The sequence below is a fragment of the Podarcis melisellensis genome (assembly GCF_964234715.1).
Source record: "Podarcis melisellensis genome assembly, chromosome: 4".
Classification (NCBI taxonomy): Eukaryota; Metazoa; Chordata; class Lepidosauria; order Squamata; family Lacertidae; genus Podarcis; species Podarcis melisellensis.
This window is the reverse complement of record NC_138531.1, coordinates 11,731,451-11,753,671: the sequence shown is the minus strand read 5'-3', so window position 1 is coordinate 11,753,671 and position 22,221 is coordinate 11,731,451. Positions and strand designations below refer to the sequence as shown.

The 22,221-nt window shown below is 43.5% G+C and overlaps 1 protein-coding gene across 12 annotated transcripts in view; it reads left to right on the top strand.

Annotated features, from left to right (window-relative positions):
* Positions 1 to 14,163, top strand: part of MBNL2 (muscleblind like splicing regulator 2) — a 78,316-nt gene extending 64,153 nt beyond the window's left edge. For all 12 annotated transcript variants that reach the window (XM_081907333.1, XM_081907332.1, XM_081907331.1 and 9 more), the window contains one exon: positions 9,159 to 14,163. In XM_081907333.1, coding sequence (XP_081763459.1) covers positions 9,159 to 9,173 — 15 coding nt within the window. In that variant the 3' untranslated portion in view covers positions 9,174 to 14,163. The remainder of the gene's footprint in view (positions 1 to 9,158) is intronic.
* The last annotated feature ends 8,058 nt before the right edge of the window (positions 14,164 to 22,221 follow it).

Here is a 22,221-nt window from a genome sequence, read left to right as displayed (position 1 = left end):
GGTCTATGTAGAGTAGCCCATGGTATCTTTCAATCTGTATCAACACTGCCACACATCAGCACAGTGGCGTAGCATGGGTTGTCAGCACCCGGGGCAAGGCAAGTAATTTGCGCCCCTAACCTGTGGATTTGCGCCCCCTAACCCTAACCCCCAGATGTGCCCGGTGCGGCCGGCCCCCCCTGCACCCCCCACGCTACGCCACTGCATCAGCAGCCAATGTGCTAGTATGTGTGGCAAAATTGTTGTCTGTATAGGCTCACAGTGTATGCCACTCTGGGCAAGTATGTGAATTGCTGTACATTAAAACTAGAGACTAAAAATCCTCCTTAAAACACATTGTTACCCAAAGACTGTCCTTTTAGCAGTCCATAACAGTAACACACACACACACACACACACACACACACTATTATGATAAATGTCTAGAAAATTAGTAAAAAGTGAGTTGTAAATCTCAGGACTAATCAAAAACCTTTCACACGTGGTCAAAATTCGTTCTTATTTCTGTTATTTGTCGATGCAAGATCATGCAACAATTGGTACCTCTCAATAAATACCATGCACTTTCATCAGGACCATCAATCCCCTATCAGCAGTTTGGGGGATAATACTGCTGACCTACCTTACAGGGTTGTCGTAAGGATCACAGTGCGTTAATGCAGGTGAAGGCTCTGAACTCTTTGGTTGCTATGCCAAATGTTAAATATTAGGGAAACAGAAATAACTCCACAATGTAGCACATGTTTAGCAGAAGGTCCCAAGTTCAGTCCCTGGCATCCCCAGCTTCTGCTGGAAGACTCCTGCCCAAAACCCTCAAGTGGAGAGCTGCTGCCAATGACCCTACTGACCCGATGGACCAATAGTCTTGATGCAATGTAAGGCTGGTAGTCAGTGCCATGAATCATCTGAAGTGGAAGGTAGAAGAGCTAACCACACACACAGTCGTGCTCTTCGTATCCTATGCTGTCTTCAAGTCCTGAAATCTGAGCATGTCAGCTACTTGGCAATTCCACCTGTAGCAACAATGAGCTGAGCAGCTTCTTGCCAACCACTGTACCTTGTGCTACTTTGTTCCTTCCATTCACACCACTTCTGCGCAGGTGATACTTGCTCACTTATTGCACTATACCAGAAGGAAGCCGAATGTTGATGGCTCCAAAATGTAGGGTGGGAAGGAATTACTCTGGTTGGACATGGGGACGGATGGGTATATCAGGAAGTCAAAATAATTCTTTCCTCAAACCGTTAACTTTTTGGAATGCAGTATCCTCTCAATTCAACAGATCGAGCTGTTTTAGTACCTTTAATAAAAATCATATTTTACATTCCAGAAAATGTTTGAGGAGCAATGTGTTGCTTTAAAAACCTGGACGTTTTCTCCTGGTTAATGTTGAAAATGAAACTGATGGTGGAAATGAAACTGATTTATAGAGGGATTTCTGAGCTGGACCAGGACTGTCATCACAAGACTTCTTAAAAACACTTACATTGGTGGAGGGAGAAATAGCAGCAGATGATCCTGCCTTATTCAGCCCACTGGCTCATTTAGCTCAGGCCTGTCCGTTGTGACCACCAGCAGCTCTCCTTTGCCAGCACAGCATCCTCCATGGGCAAAGACTCTGCTAAGGATGGAACCTGGGACCTTCGGCATGTAAAACTGCCAATATACAGATATATTTTGTACTTCGAAGACTCTGTTCAGCTGGGGAAAGTTCAGAAAGGGGCAAGCAATGGGGTCAATGGGCTGGAGCAGCTGCCCTATAAGGAAAGCTTATAGCATTTGGGGCTTTTCGGTTTAGGGGAAAGGCATGTGAGTGGAAACGTCATAGAGGCATATGAAATTATTCGTGGGGTGGAGAAAGTGGATGGACTTTCTCTTTCATAGGACTTGAACTGGGGTCAGTCGCTGAAGCTGAATGTCGGAGGATTCGGGACAGATAAAAGGCATACAGCGCATAGCTGGAACTATGGGATTTGTTCTAACAAGAGGCAGTGAGGGACACCAACTTTGTCCACCTTAAAAGGGAATTGGACAGATTCATAGAAGATAAGGCTATCAATGGCTTCTAGTCATTATGACTACGCCCTACCTTCAGTATTGGCTCTGAATATCAGTTGCTTGGGATAAGGAATGAGAGTACTGTTATGAGTTATGTTCTCTATTCCCACTCCTTTTGTGCTAATTATGAAAGTGAGAAGGAAATTGGGTTGCCAGGCTTGAGAACTCCAGTAAATACATAAATACATATTTATTACTTTTTAATGCAATGTATTTTGCCCTTCTAGGGATGGCAGGTGGCGCTGTGGGTTAAAGCACAGAGCTTAGGACTTGCCGATCAGAAGGCCGGCAGTTCGAATCCCCGCGATGGGGTGAGCTCCGTTGCTCAGTCCCTGCTCCTGCTAACCTAGCAGTTCAAAAGCACATCATAGTGCAAGTAGATAAATAGGTACTGCTCCGGCAGGAAGGTAAACAGTGTTTCCGTGTGCTGCTCTGGTTCGCCAGAAGCAGCTTAGTCATGCTGGCCACATGACCTGGAAGCTGTACGCCGGCTCCCTCGGCCAACAAAGCAAGATGAGCGCTGCAACCCCAGAGTCAGTCACAACTGGACCTAATGGTCAGGTGTCCCTTTAACTTTACCTATTTTGCCCTGCTATTCTGCCAAAAATGTTCCCAGAGCAGCTTACAGGTTAATAATAAAAGGAGGACAGTCTGTGCCTTAATCTAAGAGGCATGGCACCAATGGAAGAAGAAACTGAGGGGGAAAGGGGACCCAAGCATACTCAGGAACCTACTCTTAAAGTCTCAGAGTTCTTATAAGAACTTTTTGGGATGGAAACAGTTGGACGAGAGGTGGAATCTAAAGCGCATTGGGAGAGCCAGAGCAATGGACCTGCCAGCTTCCTTATCGTGAGATCGACATTTGCAAACAGAAATTGAAGTTGGCTATGCGGTATGATAATGGGGAGATGTCACTTCTATTTTCTATTTATTCAATCAAAAATAATAGCCAGATGAATAAATCAGCATATGCTTCCAAACCAGAATTTGCTACCATTTCAAACTATACCTTTTCTTAAGTTGATTTAAGTTATACCATCTTGTTCCTCCGGTCGATTTAAATTAGTAGAGCCAGCTGCCTTGTTCATTGTATTCAGCTGATTGAGGCGACCACTGCGCCAGTCGCGGCCAGCCACCATATTTCAGTTGTGTGTTTTTTTAATCATGGAAACCCACACACTGTAGCAGCAGGGGGAACAGACACATTCTTTATAGATCAGGATCTCTAGTGGTAGATCTTTGCAAGATTTGCAGTAGATCAAGAAAGTGTTCTGCTTGTTTAACTATAGCAACAGACGTGCACTTTATTTCTTTCCTTAGGTACGCTGCTGAAATGAATAAAATGTAGGGGGAACCACGAGAACTATGACTATGAGCCCAGTTCCAGTCCTGAAAACAAATTTCTTGGCTAAACACATGTTCAGGGACACCCTTTGCCTCAAGGGAACGTGTATGGGTTGTATTCAACAAAGTCCAACTGAGAGTAAACCCACTGCAATTAATAAAGCTATGCTAGCCATGCCCCTTAAATTCAGTGAGTCAGCTGTGAGTGGGACTAGCATTGACTGCCACCCTGTGTGTTTCACATGCACAGGGACAAGTCGCTGTGTTGCACCTAATTCTGACTGGCGGGACTTGAGGTTCTAGTAAAATAGAAGCACAGCCTGAGTGATCTGACCGACTTGTTTCGATGCCTGCCTGTGCTTGCAGGCTGGGAGGCCAAACCCAGTGCTAAGCCGGACGAAACCCCTTGCTATAAATTTGGGTTTTCCCCTTCCTTTTAGCTGCGGTTCCGATGCAAACCCCTTCCCGAGCAGGATTTCAACCCTTTCAAATTTGGCCTGTTAAGGATCTGGCCTGTGCAGCCAAAAGGGTTTTGCATGCCTGTACTGTGGTATAGCATTCAGGTACTTCTCCCAGAGGCAAAAATTCTCTGGCACTGAAAAGTAGGTTGTGACACTGTTTGAAATTTCAAAATCTCTTGCAAATGAACCCTTAAGGTAATGCACTTTGATCCTTGGGCAGGTAACCTCAGGTCGAGGTGAACTGTTGATTGTGAAAGAGGTGCCTAGATTGTCATTCCCAAAGGACATGCCAGTTTTTCATTGATCATATTTAAAAAATACGCAAATATATGTATTTGGAGAGTCTCGTTCGTTCAAGTAGACCAAGAATTAGAGAATATGGTGTGCAGTCCCAAAATAGATCTCACTGGGGCAGATACAGCTTTGGAAAGAGTATCTCTGTCCTGGAATGACCCCGAATGCACCAATTTTTTTTTATTTTGGCCCTTTGATTTATTTATTTATTTAAAAAAAAATATTAAGGTTTCAACAGATTTTATAATAACAAACAAGACAAAACAACACAACAACAAACAATAAACGATAAAAAACACAAAAACCAAACAAAAATATATAAGTTCAACTCTTAATTTCACATAGCTTACTTTCCTGACTTCCTCACATCTCCCTTTTCTGTATTCAAATTTCCAGTTTAGTTTCAGCAAATTCTTCCTCCATTTTGACTACTTTTAATATTTCTTAATTTCTTTTAAATTAACCATTCCCACTGCTGTCCGCTTATCTTCTAATCCCCCATCATTTGATTAATTTAACTGTGTTTCTTTACTTGTTACTCATAAAACATCTTTGCACATTCCTTTCAGCTTTGTCACTAATGCCACATTATCTCACAATATTGATTTAAATGAGATTAGCAGGTCGTCATTTTTCTTGCATTCAGTTGTGAGCTGCTTGTGCTGCAGTATTCAGAAGAGTACAGCGGCACCTCACCCTTCTTGTACCACGGCCAAACCCCAAAGGTATTTGTTATAAATAAAGGTATGGGGCATAAATAACATAACAGCAGTGGAAGGATGCAATCCCATGGCAAGATCTGCTGGGGTGAGCAGCTTAGGATGCAGTGGATCTCTGGCTTGGCTGGTTGACGCCCCACGCAGTCAGAGCTAAGTCCCCAAGCCCAGCTCAGCCAGTGTAATGTGGTCATCCTGGCTCTTTCAGGGCTGAGCCAAGGCTGCTACAAATTCCCCAAAATGGGTGTTCCAGGGGCATGGCACTTGGCCTGTTCCTCTTGGCCACAGGACTGGGCAACTCAGCAGAGAAGATTATTTTTAAGGCCTGTTTTCCCTCTTCCAGCAGCAGCCCCACTGCTGAATGGGGTTTGGATCTGGCTTCATAGCAGCTTTTCCTGTGATTAAATTGCCCCCCTAGTTGCAGCAGAGGAAAGGAAGAGTTGTGGGGGGGGGTTGCCCCATTTCCTGCCCTGCTCCATTCCCAGCTAGTCATTAGAGCAACTTTTAACCATGAACTTGAACTCAAGTTCATTTTTTCCTCCCCCCAATCCATTTCCCCTTTGCGTCATGTCTGTTTAGATTGTAAGGCTGCTGACAGGGACTGTCAATTTTTAGTGATTTGTGAGCTGCTCTGGAAGCCGGTTTCTTGGTCTTAAAAACAGAATTAAAAATAAATAATATTTGAATAAATAAATGATAGAAGCAGCTACAGCAAGGAGGAAACTATGGCAGGGAACATCTGTGGATTAGTGTAAGGCCTCAGATTCTTGTACTCTCACTCTAATATTATTAGAATAGTGTTGTGATTGAAAAATATGTTTCCCATAAATAAATGAAACTCTGTAGAGCTATCTGCAGGAAGCTGGATAAAATAACTTGAAATTATTATTAGCTTATTTTATGAATCGTCCATCCTGTGGTTTAAGCTTGGTCTCTCACTAGTCTTTTATATTCTCATATCTGGCTCCAGCAACTATTTATTGATAAAGGAGTTGATTCTTTATGTGGCTGAAATAAGCCTCCTAATGGCTAAAGTATTTTAGCTTTTTGTACTAGTTTTTAGTAATGTATTTTAGCATTTTAGTTTTAGACTGTAGGGCAGAGGTAATATTTCACTGTAGTTAATAGTTCATGTATATCATACAGAATATATCCATTTGCCCTGAGAACATGAAGTACACCCACTATTCTGATAAATATGCCACCTTTTATCAGAAATATGTTCTGAAAGTTATGTAGAAAAATGTAGCAGCTGCATATTTTGGAACTGTAGGCTCCATGCTGGTGTTCATGGTCCTCAGGTGATGATATAGGATTCAAACCTTATACAGTCATACCTTGGTTTTTTAACAGCCTAGTACTCTAAACGTTTTGGCTCCTGAACGATCAAACCCTGGAAGCAAGTGTTCCGGTTTTCGAACGTTCTTTTGGAAGCTGAACGTCCGATGGGGCTTCCGATTGGCTGCAGGAGCTTCCTGCAGCCAATCAGAAGCCACACTTTGGTTTTCGGACGTTTTGGCAGTCGAATGGACATCCGGAACGGATTCCGTTCGACTTCCAAGCTACGACTGTACATTGAACTTTAAAAATCAACCAGGAACATCCTAAAGTGTCCCCAGTTAGATCTTCATAGTGGTTTAATTTCCCATAGCAGTTTTCTTCAACATTGGGTCCCCAGATGCTGTTGAATCAGGGAGAAGTAATTTGGCAGTTGTCACTTTTCCTTAATCCTAATTGTGTCATTCTGACTGACAAAGTGGTTTAATATTAACTATGATAATATTTACCTTCAAACCATAGTCAACTGACGCTGGCTTGTTCAAACAAACCATAGTTAATGCTTACTATAATTTTAGGTCCAAACTACACGGCAAGCTGTGGTTAATCAAAAGCGGAAGCAGAAGCGAAGCTCACTGCAACTTGTTCATCTCATGCTAAATTATGGTGTGCACATGCATATAAATTTTACATCTTCTACTTTAACTGGAAAACTCTGTACGGCCAACTCCCCACTTGCACATGACCATGCACACATCTGGTGCCGGGACGTGGGGAGCACCCTGGAGAATCCTCTTGGTTCACATGAAAACCCTCCCCAGAGAGAAGACGTCCTCTTTGGTCCCCTGGGAGGGTCTGCTCGTGAGCTGGAGGGTCAGTGGGACTTTGTTGAGATGCTCATCCAGTGGCATAGCATGGGGGGTGCAGGGGGGGCCGGCCGCACCGGGCACAACATCTGGGGGTTAGGGTTAGGGGGCGCAAATCCATGGGTTAGGGGGCGCAAATTACTTGCCTTGCCCCGGGTGCTGACAACCCACGCTACGCCACTGTGCTCATCTGATGTGCGGGGAAGCGGCTGCTGCGCTACCCCACATGTCAGCTGCTAGGCAGGGTGGCTGAGCAGCCTCAACAAAGCCCCGCTCCCCCTCGGGCCTGCAAGGAGGCCCTCCCCGGAGCTCAAAGAGGATATCCTCTTCAGGTTCCAGGTAGTGTCTCCTTGCAAGCCGCTAGGACTCTTCAGGGTGTTCCCCACTCAACGTGCATTTCACTGACACATGCGGAGGCCCCGAATGTAACTTCTGCACCAGTGGGAGGCTGTGCTAGAATTTGGGAGTTGAGGCCTCAAGGATCTACCAAGAGAAATTTATTTTCAAGTAGCTCACTTGGTAGGTCAGAGCTGCGGCAAGAGTCTCCTGGCAGCGGCATCTTTTCTAATTTCCAAGAAGGGCAGCTGCGTGGGTGCACTGGCAGAGCCAATGCAGCGTTCCTGCTGAGATGCCCATTAGGGATTGCTGAATGGTAGCAACACTGTTGCCTGAAGGCTATTGCTGCAGCTCCACCCCACCAGGCAAGCAGCTCCGGCTTCAAGCAGTTGAGTTTTAATAATAAATCAGCCTTGTAAATAAGTCCACAAAAATTACTAGCCCATTTCATTAGCCTTACGGTGCTTAAATTAATAATTTGTGACCCTGAAAGAAAAAAGCCACCAATTCTTCCTTGCCCAATTACCTGGAGGCGTTTTCCCTTTTATTCAGCCTGAGAGCGTCTGTTCACAAGCATGAAGTACATTCCCTAATTAGAGACTACTTTTCAGTATTTGTGGTTTTCTCGTTTCTTACTACTACTAAGCAGGCTAGGGTAGAATCCACACACACATTTAAAAAAAGTTCTGAAAATGGTTGGGGGGGGGGTTAGCTTTTAAAAAAAAATACAGTGGAACCCTGGTTTTTGAGCATCTCGGAAGCTGAATGTTTCAGAACCCGAACGCCGTCAACCCAGAAGCAAATGCTTCCGTTTTTGAACGCGCCTTGGAAGTCGAACGGCTTCCAAGGTGCATTTCTCAACTTTCTCCATTCACTTTGATAATCACCCATTGCGCCTCAGTTGTCAAACATTTCGGAAGCCGAACGGTCTTCTGGAACAGATTGCATTCGACAACCGAGGTTCCACTGTACATTGAATTTTCCATAAGGCTCACCATCACCATCTAGTGTCACATTGTATATTGCACTTAAAACACTCTTACAACGTTTTATTTGCAGCTGTATAGCTGCGTCCTAGGTGACATCTTGGGCAAATATTCCTGGATACATCTCCCTTTCCTGGTTAGTCTCTGGTTCTAAAGGCAACAGCATAGGGGAAGGTGCCTGTGGAAGAAATAATGGTGTGGCACAGGAGACCCCCAGCTGAGCGTGGTGCTGGGGTGGCGCCATTCAGAGATGGCAGCCGGAGTGTTCCCAGCTCTCAGCAACATCTGTCAAGACAGAGGGCAAAGGCACAGGGCACAGCTGGGGGCACAGTGGTGAGTTTCCTAATACAGTGGTACCTCGGAAGTCAAACGGAATCCATTCTGGAAGTCCGTTCGACTTCCAAAACGTTCGGAAACCAAAGCACGGCTTCCGATTCGCTTCAGGAAGCTCCTGCAGCCAACCGGAAGTTGCGTCAGATGTTCAGGTTCCAAAGAACGTTCACAAACCGGAACACTCATTTCCGGATTAGCAGTGTTCGGGAGCCAAAACATTTGACTCGCAAGGCATTCGGGATCCAAGGTACAACTGTATTTCATGTCCAGGAAATAATTGGGAGCACACACCATTGTAACAAATGAGCACCGTTATTCTTAAAAGGCTCGCATACTATGCAAGTTTAGTCCATAAGAACATTAGGCGCATCGTCTGTGTGCTTTCATTCAACATAAAAGCAAAAGTGGGGGGAGAATAGTCGCTTCATCAGATTTGAATAGCACACCCAACAATGTTGTTGCTGTTTTTTCTTTTCTTCTAACAGATAATCCTGAAATAGCCAACAGGAATGGGATGGAATGTCAAGAGGCCTCGATGAGGACAGCAAAGCATTGTTACTGTACATACTACCCTGTCTCTTCAATAGAATTGCCACAAACTGCATGCTGAGTAAAGAGTTGTTCGTCTGGACAAATCACAAAAAAACACTAAAGAGCTAGTGCTGCTATATCATAAAATGAATATTAAATATGGTATGCTTAGTATATTCCAAACTAATCTAGTTAACTATCTGATGCCAGCTGTGATGGTTCAAGACTTAAAAAAAAAAGGGTAACATTTTACTTTTCAAGGTTTTATACAGCACCGTTTACTTCTTAGAAATATCGTCTTACCGCCATGATTATAGCTAATGTAAGTAGTCCTATTCATATATTATTGTAGGGTTCACAACTTTATGAATCTTTCAATGTTAGCAATAAATGATTTACATTGGCCACTAAGCCCAAGGTCCAGAGAACCACCTAACTAGCTCCACGTGGGCCCCGGTCACTTCGCAGGGCAAACTGCTTCGGAAATTGTGGAGAGTTCCCAAAGCTGTAGGTAGGTGAGACGGCAAAGGGAGTTCTCCTGCTCAAAGGAAGCGGTGGGGATCAAAGCACGTGCAAGCCCTCGGGTGCCCACCCCAGTCACCCTTTGGATCTTGGCCAATCTTCACCAACTGCAGACTTAACTTTTAACCCTTTGACCACTTTGTACTCTCTTAAAAAGCTCACTTCTCTACTAGGGCAGTTGATGCCAAGGCAAAGGAGGTGATGTTAAAAGCAGAACCCTGCATCCCTGAACATCACCCGTTAAAAGCTCCAAGGCAAAGCACAAATTGCGGAGATGCACACGAGCTGATTTTGGGCAGGTGCGGAGAAGCTGTACTGGAATCGTGGCATTCTAGAACTAAATTAAACCTTTGCACAGTATGGTTTCCATACCCCAAACAAAGTCTTGACTATGTTATTTTACAAAGAGAGAGGATATTTTTTAAAATAAAGCCTTTGCAAAAGTGCCTAAATTTTGCCACATCAGACTTGAAACTATGTGACACTGATGTCTATAATTGAATTTACACCAAGTGATTAAGCTTTCAGATTTGCAATCAGGTTACCAAAAATAAGAACTTGTTATGAAATAACTTCTTCCCAATTAAAGAAATGGGTCTATAGGTGAAAAGATAGCAAGATATTCTAATTTAACTCAAAACAGAATAATTGAAACTGAGTCATTGAAAAAACTAATAAGTGACTTTAATCTAGATGACTAGGAGAATACTGAACAAAATGTAGAGAGTGCTTCAGTTTAATCCATTGTTACTGTTGCCGTATTTTTAAAATCAGGTTTAAGAAGTTGTAACCGGATTACAGCACAGAGAAAGAAACTAGTTCTTTTAACCTTTTTTTCTTTAAAAGCTTATTTTATGTCACAGAACTATGAAGATATCTTTAATACAGCTATATACATATTATATATACACATACATATATATGGACAAAACAGATTTTAATGTTTACTTTTTTAAAAACTGTGTTGATTTACAAGGTAATTATATACATTTGATTAATGTAGGAGGTTTGTTTTTAAGATTTGTTTCCTACACTGTTGTACCAAATATGTCACATTTCACATTTTATATGTTGCACATATATCAGACAAGTACATAGTTTTTAAATTATTGTTTATAAAACAAAAAAGGAGCTGTTCTATGGAAATATATATAATTGTTTGAAACATCTGTTTTTTTCCATGTGAACATTATAAATGATTGCAGTATTTTAACTTAGACTTTTCAGATTGATTCCAAGCTACTTAGCTCTGGCGGCACTGCCTACTCAGAAAGACCAGAAGCACTAATTGATTTTTTTGTTAATGAAATTATTTTTCAGTGTTAATCTTGCTTTTCAAATGTCTAATATCTGTTTATATTCAAACAATAGCTTCGATCACCTAAAAGAAGGGGGGGGGGGAGACAAAGAACCCAAAATCTGATGGTAAACATAGTGTTTGTAATCTTGCATTAGTTTTAATTTGTGAGGAATATGTATTTCTTTTATCTTTACTTGTAAATTTTCTCAGATGTTTAACCTAGGTTGAGAATATGGCCGTTTACCTACATCTGTAGTTTGGGTTCTTTTTTTTAAAAAAGTTGCATTTAAACATTTGATAGTTTATTGGACAATACTAAATGGCAATTTATGTATGTTGTTTAAATATTTAAACTGTAGAAAGAATGTTTTATCGGACATTATGTTTAAACAATTATTTTCTTAGAATCACTGCAATGTTATGTTCTATTCATTAATGATCAAACGTCATTATCTTTATTTCCTCCTGAACCAAGAGAAAAAGAGAGATCCTATTTTTTTAAAAAGAGAGTTCCACTGTATTGACATATAAGTTTGTTCTGTTTCTACATTTCGAAAAATATTTATGTCAAACCACAATCCACTGGCTCCAAAATAGCTGTGTTGTCTCAATGGGGCTAGGCTGGACTAAGTGGTTTGAGAATCACAGTTTTAAGAGCATGAGTCACAGAGGTTGCACAGGCAGAGAAACCAGCGGCAGCTAGGAGGAGACCCACACAAACCATTCTCCCAATGCCCTCCAGGAGCCCTGACTAAGCTCCCAACCTGCATTGTTTCCCCGAGTCTGTTGCATCACCCCATTTTGCTTTGGTCTACACTGCTTCAACAGCCTCTGGCTCTGAAGTAATTTACAATTTTATTATTAACAACATATATTAATCCATTCGCCCCTGGCACGTTCTCGCTTGCAACTTTTAAAAATCCTGCTCCTTACATATTGTGCCAGCCAGGGCTGTCCCAGCCCCGAGGCGAGGCGAGGCAAGATCCAGCCTCCACGGAATTTGTTGCCAGCCTCTGCTGCTACATATGCTTTGGAGGCAGGATCTACCCCTCCTGAGCAGCTCCCGCCTCCAGTGCCACTGTAGAAGTCATCTCATCGAGTAGAAGGCTCTGCTAGTCTCCCATCCCTAGGGATGAAATGGCAGGGGGTGTTTTGGGCTCTGAACCAACCCCATGTGATTCCACGCATGCCCCTTCCCCGCCCCCCATTCCCAATATAGATATTCACTCCCTCACCCCTTACTCCCGATGTAGAATTGTAGAGTTGGAAGGACCACAAGGGTCATCTAGTCCAACCCCGAGCAATTCAGGAATCTTTTGCCCATCGTGGGGCTCAAACACACAACCGTGATTAAGAGTCTCATGCTCTCCCGAGCTATTCCTCTCCTTGCTCCCAATGTAGAACTTCACACAGCCCTTCTTCCCTGATGGGCGGGCAGGGCGCCGTTTTGTGGCTGGCCTCAGCTGCCAAAAAGTCTTGGGCCGGCCCTGCACTCCAGAACCGATTCCTCCTTTATCTCTGCTCCAGCCACCCAGCTGGTCTTCATATAGTGTTCATTCCAGCCTCATCCTGATGTTCTAACCCTTAAAGCGATATGCATTTTAATGCTTGCTTTCAGCCATTTGGCATCTAAGCAAAGGACTTTGTCCCACTGTTTGTTACTTGCCTCATTTTACTGTTTTGGCTTCCACCTTCAGCCCTCAACACAAGCCTAATCCTGTTTCCCATTTCTACCAGAATGCGTCCCATCAGCAGAACTAGCAACAAGAACTTCTCATTTTCACCTGCAAATGAGGTCTAACCCTGTCCTTTTCAGCAAGGGCTACCTAGGAGAGCAGAAGTCACGCAAATTCATTCAGATATACCTGTCTCTAGGACAGCAAAATCACTGGTCCAGTCAGTACATCACATTAAACCAGGAGTCAGCAAACTTTTTCAGCAGGAGGCTGGTCCACTGTCCCTCAGACCTTGTGGGGGGCCAGACTATATTGGGGTGTGTATGTGAATGAATTCCTATGCCCACAAATAACCCAGAGATGCATTTTAAATAAAAGAACACATTCTACTCATGTAAAAACACGCCGATTCCTGAACCATCTACGAGCTGGATTTAGAAGGCGATTGGGCCGGATCTGGCCCCCAGGCCTTAGTTTGCCTACCCATGCATTAAACCATAGTTTAAAGCAAATTATGGTGTGTTTGCAAGCACATGCTGCTAAGAAGGTTTTCAGTGCTGCTTTTCCACTGCTGCCACCCTGTGGACAAAATAGGCCAGAATCTGCCTTGTCTTGTCATTCAAACCCAGGTTTGTGGTTCATTTCTCCCCCAACACACCACTAGTGTTAAGCTAAAAACAGATCTTGGCTGGTTTGGAGAGCAATGACAATGAGCCCAGGTTCAGACAACACAACAAGGCCGACTCATTGTTTGATCCACAATGTGGTAGGAGTGGAAGAGGAGCGCCCACTATCGCACATTAAACCACAGCTTGTTTTAAGCTGAGATGTAATGTGACATGATACCCAAGCCTGGTTTCCTTCTGCCCATTCTCAACTGCACTTTGTTTAGTCTCGGTGCCTCCTGCTTTTAATCTGTACTCATAGTAAAGAAAGAACTAGCGTTTTAAAAAAAAAAGTACCGTATATAAGAACATAATTTTTTATTTATTTTAGAGTAGTTTTGTAGAATACATTGAATCTGGAAAGATCTAAACCTATTTTTCTGTATAAATATTATTTGCCAAAACTTCATTTATATTTTGGAAAAGAATGTCTAACGATGGTAAATCGACCTTACATTGGTTTGTTGTTGTTTTTAATACTCATTTGAAGCAACCATGAAATGGGCCAATATAGTCAGCAAGTACTGAAGCCAAGACATAATTTCAAGTGTCTTGGGACATCTCTGTATTTTCTATAAGAGCACTTCACCAAAATACCTTAATTTGCCCATACAAAATGATCAATGGTGACATTTACACTGCATCCTTTGCTAACAGTTAAATAAACCCCTTCTCTTATTCCATGTACTGTAATTACTTAGGAGCCTGATTTAAATACTCATTTATGAGTTGGTTGAAATATTATTTAATTACCCAATGTGCAACCATGGAAATAAAAAGAAGCATTTTAAAATGATTCTGGTACCTCAGTGTTATTTCATTGTTGTGACATACTGAGAAAACGATTCCAGCAAAGTGGATCAATGAGCCTTGCGTTTAGAAAAGCTATAGGCAATAAATATATGAAGAAATGCTGGAATTTAGGGTGCTTGTATCAGACAGGAGTTAATGCCAGGCACCCCTGGCATTCTCATTCCACATGCAATGCTTTTTAGTCAGAGCAGACTGGTAGATCTGCACTGCTGGCACAATCATTCTTTCACAAATCCAGAACTTCCTTCCCTTTTCCGTTTGACACAAAGAGCTCTCTCAGAACACACTACAGGTGATTTTCTCTGTACCAGGGAGCCTGAAATAAGGGAAGCCAGAGTTCCCCTTAGATTGACTTCATGGAAGTGCCGAGGCCTCTCAATGATGATCAGACAAAAAATGACTGCTGTTGTAGTCAGTTGGTAAAGCTGAGTTCTAGAACCCAGCAAACGTACCTACAGCATCTACTTGCTGTGCCATGAGAACAGCCTAGCTGAGAACTAGGCTTGAAACAGAAAGCAGAGACGCCGATCCCTGCACAGCGATTGCTCCTTCTACAGTTCTGTAATACTCTACAATTCTATGATTCATGGAATTATATATTTTCAGCACAGCTGGGATCCTATATTTAATTTTTAATTTGATATTAGACCACCTTGAGACCCTCTCTCACACCTTAAAAACAAACACATACAAGGTCTCTGTGCTGTTTTACTAGGCTGCAGATCTAAAGCCATTCCTAACAACTTCAGACTAAAGGTGGTAAACCCGTGTGGTCTTCTAGGAAGTATTTCTTTCCTTGCAGTTTTACCCCATTCTTCCTCAGAATGGGTGTGGAGCTGCTACCTACAGGACCGCCTCTCCTGGTATGCCCCGCGAAGGACATTAAGGTCCACAAATGACAACATTTTGGAGGTCCCAAGTCGCAAGGTCGCTTAGATTGGTCTCAACTAGGGCCAGGGCCTTTTCAGGACTGGCCCCGACTTGGTGGAACACTCTATCACAAGAGACTAGGGCCCTGCGGGACTTGACATCTTTCCGCAGGGCCTGCAAGACAGAGCTGTTCTGCCTGGCCTTTGATTTGGACTCAGTCTGACCCTTATGTCGTTCCCCCCCCCCCATGGTTTTGCTCTATGGGCCACTATTAAAATGAGGCTGCACTTTAACCTGTATTTTAAATTGGGCTTTTTTCCCCTATTATGTTTTTTTACTGTAATTTTACTGGTGTAGGCCACCCTGAGCCCAGCTCTGGTCAGGGAGAGTGGGGTATAAATATTTTTTTTAATTATTATTATTAATAATAATAATACAATATGGCAGGTAAGCAGCACTGCACAGTAAAATGTATCTGAATATGAAAACAGAACAAGGCAACAGTAGTGGAGAGTAAAAATTATAGACTCGTAAAAAAAAAAAATGTTGCTTGCATCCCAAAGGCCTGGGCAGATAGGAAGGTTTCTACCTTTTGTGCTTAAATGTGGCCAAAGTGGAGAACAACCAAATGTTCTATGGGAGTTCCTTAACAAATACAGGGAAGTGCACCAGTAATATTTCCTCCATTAACAGAAGCAGCACTATAGTGCTCATGTCTGCTTGTGTGCTTCCAGTAAGAATCTGATTGGGCACTGACAGCAGGTTATACTGGACCAGATGGGCCCTGATCTTCTATCCCAGCATATGCTTGCCTGTGACCTTCCAGTTCCACTCAGCCATCCAAAGACTTCTGCACCCTCAAACAATTGAGGGTGCAGAAGTCTACAAGAAAGAAGATTCCACCTAAACACTAGGAAGAACTTCCTGACAGTGGAATTTGCTGCCAAGGAGTGTGGTGGAGTCTCCTTCTTTGGAGGTCTTTAAGCAGAGGCTTGACAACCATGTCAGGAGTGCTCTGATGGTGTTTCCTGCTTGGCAGGGGGTTGGACTCGATGGCCCTTGTGGTCTCTTCCAACTCTATGATTCTAATTCCATCCTTTCTCTCCTAATATCATATACCGCTGCTGTCTTGCAGAATACCTCTAAGTAAAGTTGCCTCTCTCATTTCAGATAGCTCCTCAAAATATATTTCCCCATATTCTGCTAGCACAATCCCAGCCCCAATGCCCTAGTCTAAGGCTGCCACTTACTAAATAGTAAGCCCCATTTAACTCCATAGGAATTAACTTTTGATTATAGGATGGTGTAAGGTTAAGTATACGCAATGGAAAATACTGCACACTTCCCTGTCTTCTGTGTGTGTGTGTGTGTGTGTGTGTGTGTGTATCTCTGCCTGTGGATGGTGCTCAATGAATAAATATTTCGCCCTCCAGAACTAACAGCTCATGTAGAAAAATCCATTAAAATGAAGCAAGAGGCGTTTTAATTACGGTGAGGGCTACTTATTTAAAAATTACTGCAGTGTCAGAAAAACACTGTGAAATGGGTTGTGTTGCTAAATCTCTTTGTCTTCTATTTAGTTTTAAGAACATTGCACTATTGTTCTGTATGAGGCAAGTGACCTGTCTGGCCCTGTATTACCTGTAATATCTAGATGCCTCAGATGATATACTGTATACCAGTACTATTGTAGGAGAATCCACTGTCAATCATCTGCATCTTCCAGCAATACAAGCTATTATCATTCCATTGCTATTCTGCAATAATGCCTTCAAATCACTTTTTCTTCTATCACACAAATCCCAACATTTCTGAAATACGGTTCCGCAATATTTTCATGGTGTGCAAAGTTTTGCACACTTTCCCACTTTTTGTGTGTGGTGGGGGCAGGGAATGTTAAGTGACTTCGGTTTCATGGCATTTCTATGCATCTCTTGACAGAAGCCTGTCACTGCAGTCTCTAAAATGTGAGGACGGCTCACCGACACAGTGAACTCAAGTAGTTCCTGCCACCTAATTTTGGAATACCAGGAGTTATATACCAAACACACACAAGGGTAATTGGTGATCTGTGTGCATGCTCTGTATGCTAAGAATCAGGCTCAATCAGTGAAGATAGCTTTGAGACTCTTTCAAATGAAAGTCCTCCCCCTTCTTTTGGTGGGCATCTCTTTAGGCTCCCGTAGGGATTTTTTGAAACTGGATTCTATTCAAACGCGATTCCTTAGAGCCATCCTTAGGATTCCCCCCTTAGTAGCGGGTGCGGTTATGAGATTAGAGGTCGGCTGGCAAGCTCTATGGTATGTGGCCTTGAAGGCGAAGCTCTGGCTATGGCTCAAGCTTTGTTTTAAACCAGTGGGTATTGCCCCCTTGATATCGAGGGACGATTTCCAATCATCGTGGGAAAGGGAGGTCATTAACAAGGTTCAATCCCGCGGATTGTCTCACCTTTACTTTGAGTCTATGACGTACAATCAAGCTAGAGCTGTGATCTCCCGGAGACTGACTGACATTGCCAGACAAGAGGACATAGCCCAGGTAAAACCAGGGATGTTCCTAGGGGACCAGATTTATCGGACCATACCAGCCCCCTACCTTGCAGAAATCCACTATGTGGAATACCGCAGACTTCTTACAGCGGCTAGATTAAATGTCCTTGACTCTGCGATATTGTGGGGAAGGCACAGGGGAGTACCATACGCCCAGAGAACCTGTCATTGTGCCATGGGTGTGGTTGAGTCCACCGAACACATTCTCTTGACTTGCCCTTCTTATGCAGAGCTTAGACAAAATTTTATAGACCCACTCCTATGTCAATTTAGCTTCCTACCTGGAGAAAACCGGGTTTTATACTTGCTGAATAATGTCACTAGAGCTATACCTTCCTTGGTGGCCAAATTTCTTTTTTTAGCTTTTAAGCGTCGCAAGACTATAATTGACTGTATTGATATGGGGCTATCTGTTTAGCCCATTTTAGTGCTGGCTAAGTTTTAAAATCTTCCTGGATGTTTTTAACTGTGTATTGACAAATGTACTTTTTTCTGACTGACGGTCGCATAAAAGGTTGATGATGATGATGCTCATAACATGATCGTTTACTGGTTGGTGGAAGGAGACAATGCAATCTGAATGCATCCTGTCACTGGTGTGGACAGAAAAAGTGTGACCACCCTGGAACATACAGTACTATAGTGCTATAAATGAAGCATCAGGAGGGGCGCAGTATGAACCATGAAACCAGGATGGCTCGATACAGAATTTGCCCAGACCCTGGCATGGCTGCCGTACTTGCCTGCTAACTCTGGCTTCCAGTCACTGCAGCTCTGTTACCTGGCAACGCTTAAGAGGTCAAGAATTGAGAAGCAGCAGTGAAGGTGGGTTGGCTTTCATACATTAATTTAAACTAATCAGCCAACTCTTGCTGCAGGTCTCTGGAATTTCTGTATTCCCCTCTAAAATAGTCAGCCTATATGCAGAACATGATAGGAGGAATTAAGAGATTCCACCCCCACTCCCTTAGCCATAAGATGACGACAAACCCACCACATCGCAATTAAGCCTCGTTTCTCATTAGCTTTCTGAACTTCATCATCACAAATTTGATGGTCCGGTTCACACAAGTAAAAAAAAACTATTTTGTCAAAGGGTTATGTAAGGCAGTAAACGTGTTTTGCCGCTGGCAGGAGAGAAACACTTCTAAAATGTTTTCACAAGGTCTCAGAACAGTGCAGAAGTTTGCAGTATCCTGATCACAGCAGCTGTTCTTTCCTGAAGAAATGTGCTTACGTTTTGAATAGTACTGAGGTCTTACGGGGGGAGGATTGTGGTGGCACAGAAAGAAGTCAAACTAAAGAGGACCCCCCTTTGTTTACCCTTTCTCTTTGCTCCTATCAACACTCTGGGCCCCTCCAGACATTCTGTTTATTGTGTATTCATGATGATTTGTGCTCATGATGGTATTGGGGCAGTTATATGCAGTTATACGTAATCCCACTTTCAACACTCTTTGCTCCTGCAAGTTTCATGGTGGATATACTGCTTCGTTTCCAATGAGTTTTGTGTCCTGTAACTTCCTGCTGAAATCCCGTATTTTGCAAGTGTTAAGAGTTTGTTTTTGTCTCACGCTTGTTGCACTATAGCACAAGAGTGCCCCCCCTCCAGATGGCAATTTTTGGTTTTTAATATTTTGGTTAAAAGGAAAAATTTGATACAATAAAAGGAGAATGTCCTGGGTGCCTAGATCCAAATTTGAGGCAAGTACCGTATTTTTCACTCCATAGGGCGCACTGGACTATAGGGTGCACCTAATTTTTAGGGGGGGGGAATTCAAGAAAAAAATATTATTTAAAGGGAGCGCTGAGCAGAGCCTGTATGCATCCCAGGCTCTGCTCAGCTCTCCCTCTCATGAGATGAGTGGAGCGTGTGTGTGGCTCTTGGGGGCTTTTCCTCCGAAGAGGGAGAAGGGCAGCCAGTCAGTGATGAGCTGCCCTTCTCCCTCCTAGGGTAAAAGCCCCCAAGAGCGCCTCCGCAGGGCAGCGGAATGAAGGCTCGCTGCTGCCCTGCGGAGGCTTCACGGGCTACCCCAGAACTGCTCAGGAGCTTTATCGAGGCTGGCGGCGGAAGCCCGGGCTTCCCCCACCAGCCCCGACAAGCTCTGGGAGTATTCTCCACCTCCCGCAGAAGCCGCACGCTCTTTAAAGGGGCTGCACGGCTTCTACTGGCTTTTCTAGGAGATGGGGGAATTCCTCCACCTCCCTGAAAAGCCCGCAAAAACCGTGCGCTCTTTAAAGGGGCTGCGCGGCTTCTATTGGCTTTTCTAGGTGGTGGGGAAATTCCCCCACCTCCCTGAAAAGCCGCAGGCTGCCATCTGCAAGCCTTGGGAGCCCGGCGGGAACTCCCGCTGCGCTCCGAAGGCTTGCAGACATCTGCCCAAAGCCCGGGGTGCGCTCCCCTGCACTCCCTGGGTTTCGGGCTGCAGGCTGCTGTCTGCAAGCCTTGGGAGCCCGTGGGCACTCCCGCTGCGCTCCAAAGGCTTGCGGATAGCTTCCTGAAGCCTGAGAGCGAGAGGGGTTGGTGCGCATCGACCCCTCTCGCTCTCCAGGCTTCAGCGAAAGCCTGCATTCGCTCCATAGGACGCACATACATTTCCCCTTCATTTTGGGAGGGGGAAAAGTGCGTCCTATAGAGCGAAAAATTCGCTATTTTTTTTTGGTTAGAGAGCCCCAGCAGATATTTAAAATAGCAAAATAAAGCGTAGAAACATAGGCTGTTAGACCTTTAAAATATTCCCTTCTATGTTGCCTCCAAAGCTCCCCACTTCCCTTAGCATAGAAAGAGACCACATTTGACAAGTTAAAAATGTTTTACTTACAAACTCTGCAAAGAGTAGATTCATGTGCTTTTCCATACAGCAGAAAGAAAAGACAGGCAGTACAACTTAGTTTCAAAATGGTAAATGCTTCTAAATTATATGTATAGAAACAGAAAGGTGGCTTAGAGCATCCAGCTTCGTTATCCTTACTGGTGGGTGTCACATGGTAAAAAAGAATAGTGGAAAGTGGGAGAACAAAGGGTTTGCTAGCTCTTCCACCCAAGGTTCAGGGGGTATGATCTAGCTAAGCCAGGCAGGACAGCATACTCTATGGTCTTAACCCCTTCTTCATGCGTTAGTTAGAGTTAAGATATATCCCATGCTAATAACGTGGTGACATTGAGTAAGCACTGCAAAGCAACTGGGTGACTTTGGGCCACCCACTGCCTTTCATCCGAAACTACCCCACAGGGCTTTTGTGGGAATTAAATGAGGAAGAGGGAATTAAATGAGCTCCTTGGATAAAAGGATGCAATACTGTAATAATAATAAAATAGAATAAAGCAATGTAAATCCACCACTAAGGAACTATTATTGGAACAATGTCACGTTGCAGAACAGAGTCTGGAGGGGCCCATAAGAGATTCTTTAGAGGTGGCTACGAGGAAACTATCATTGCCTCGGCTATCCCTTTTTTTAGCTGGGAAGCATGCAGCTTGAGAAGAGGAGCTTGCAGTGGCATTGCCAAACCATGGAGCAGATTGGGAGCAGCCATCGCCACAGCTCCTCATCTTGATCCAGAAGGCACCCAGCATGAGCAGAGGAGCTCCACAGAGAGCCACCCTGATTGCACCCCTTTTCCCATCAGATGGGTTAATCAGCATGGACAAGGTTGCCTTCAGCTTGCCTGTTTTTCCTGCCTCCCTGTATCCTGTTCCCCTCAAAATGTTGTGGCTTATATTTATGCCACCCCCACACTTCAGCTGACGTTGGCTTCCAATATGCAGCTTACAATTAATCTACACACAAATGTACAACATAAAATGAGGGCTATGTTGGTATTTGCGCCAGTCTCTTTTGATCCCTGGCAGTTGGCAATGCAGCCCAGGTTCCCAGCTCTTTCCTGCGGCACTCTGATGCCAATGGTAAAGCTGACGTGGTTAACTTTATGTTTCAAAATGGGTTAGATTTCCTGAGGTATGCTAGCATGATCAATACTCTCCATTACTGATTAACTGGAGATTAAAACTGATTAAGGAACACAAAATAATTTGCAAACTCACCAGGAGCAAAAAAAACCAACCTCCAAACAACCCACCATCAATAGTATTTAGTTACTAATTCACAGAAAATATAGGGGGGAAAGTATGATGGAACAACACGGAAACAGAACGTGCCAACATAAAAACTGTCCTACGTAGTTCTGGGAAGAAGACCAAATAACAGAAGAAAACAGTAATAACATTTTGACCAGCCTCCAGGGTTTGGCCAAGGTAGCAACTGTGCTATGTTTTTTGAGGTTAATCATCATTTTGAGCTGCTTTCAAATCAAAATTTCTGCTCCTATATAATTATAGCTCTTTAAATAAAGGAGCCTGGCAGAGCTATTCATCTGTTACTTCTAAATACCATACACCTCCTAGACGTCTTAGAAAATTGGCCTCATTTTTTGTACCAAACATAAGGGAGCCAAAGTTCTAAAATCAATTACTTTATGCACAATTGAGAGATCTGAAAGCATCAAGATGGAACTTATTTTACTACCTTTTTTTTATCAAAACAGATGGAGACATACATTGCAAAGCTTCTAAGATGAGAAGCCAATCTGTACTCCCTCATCCTTTAGCCAAGCCATTGAAA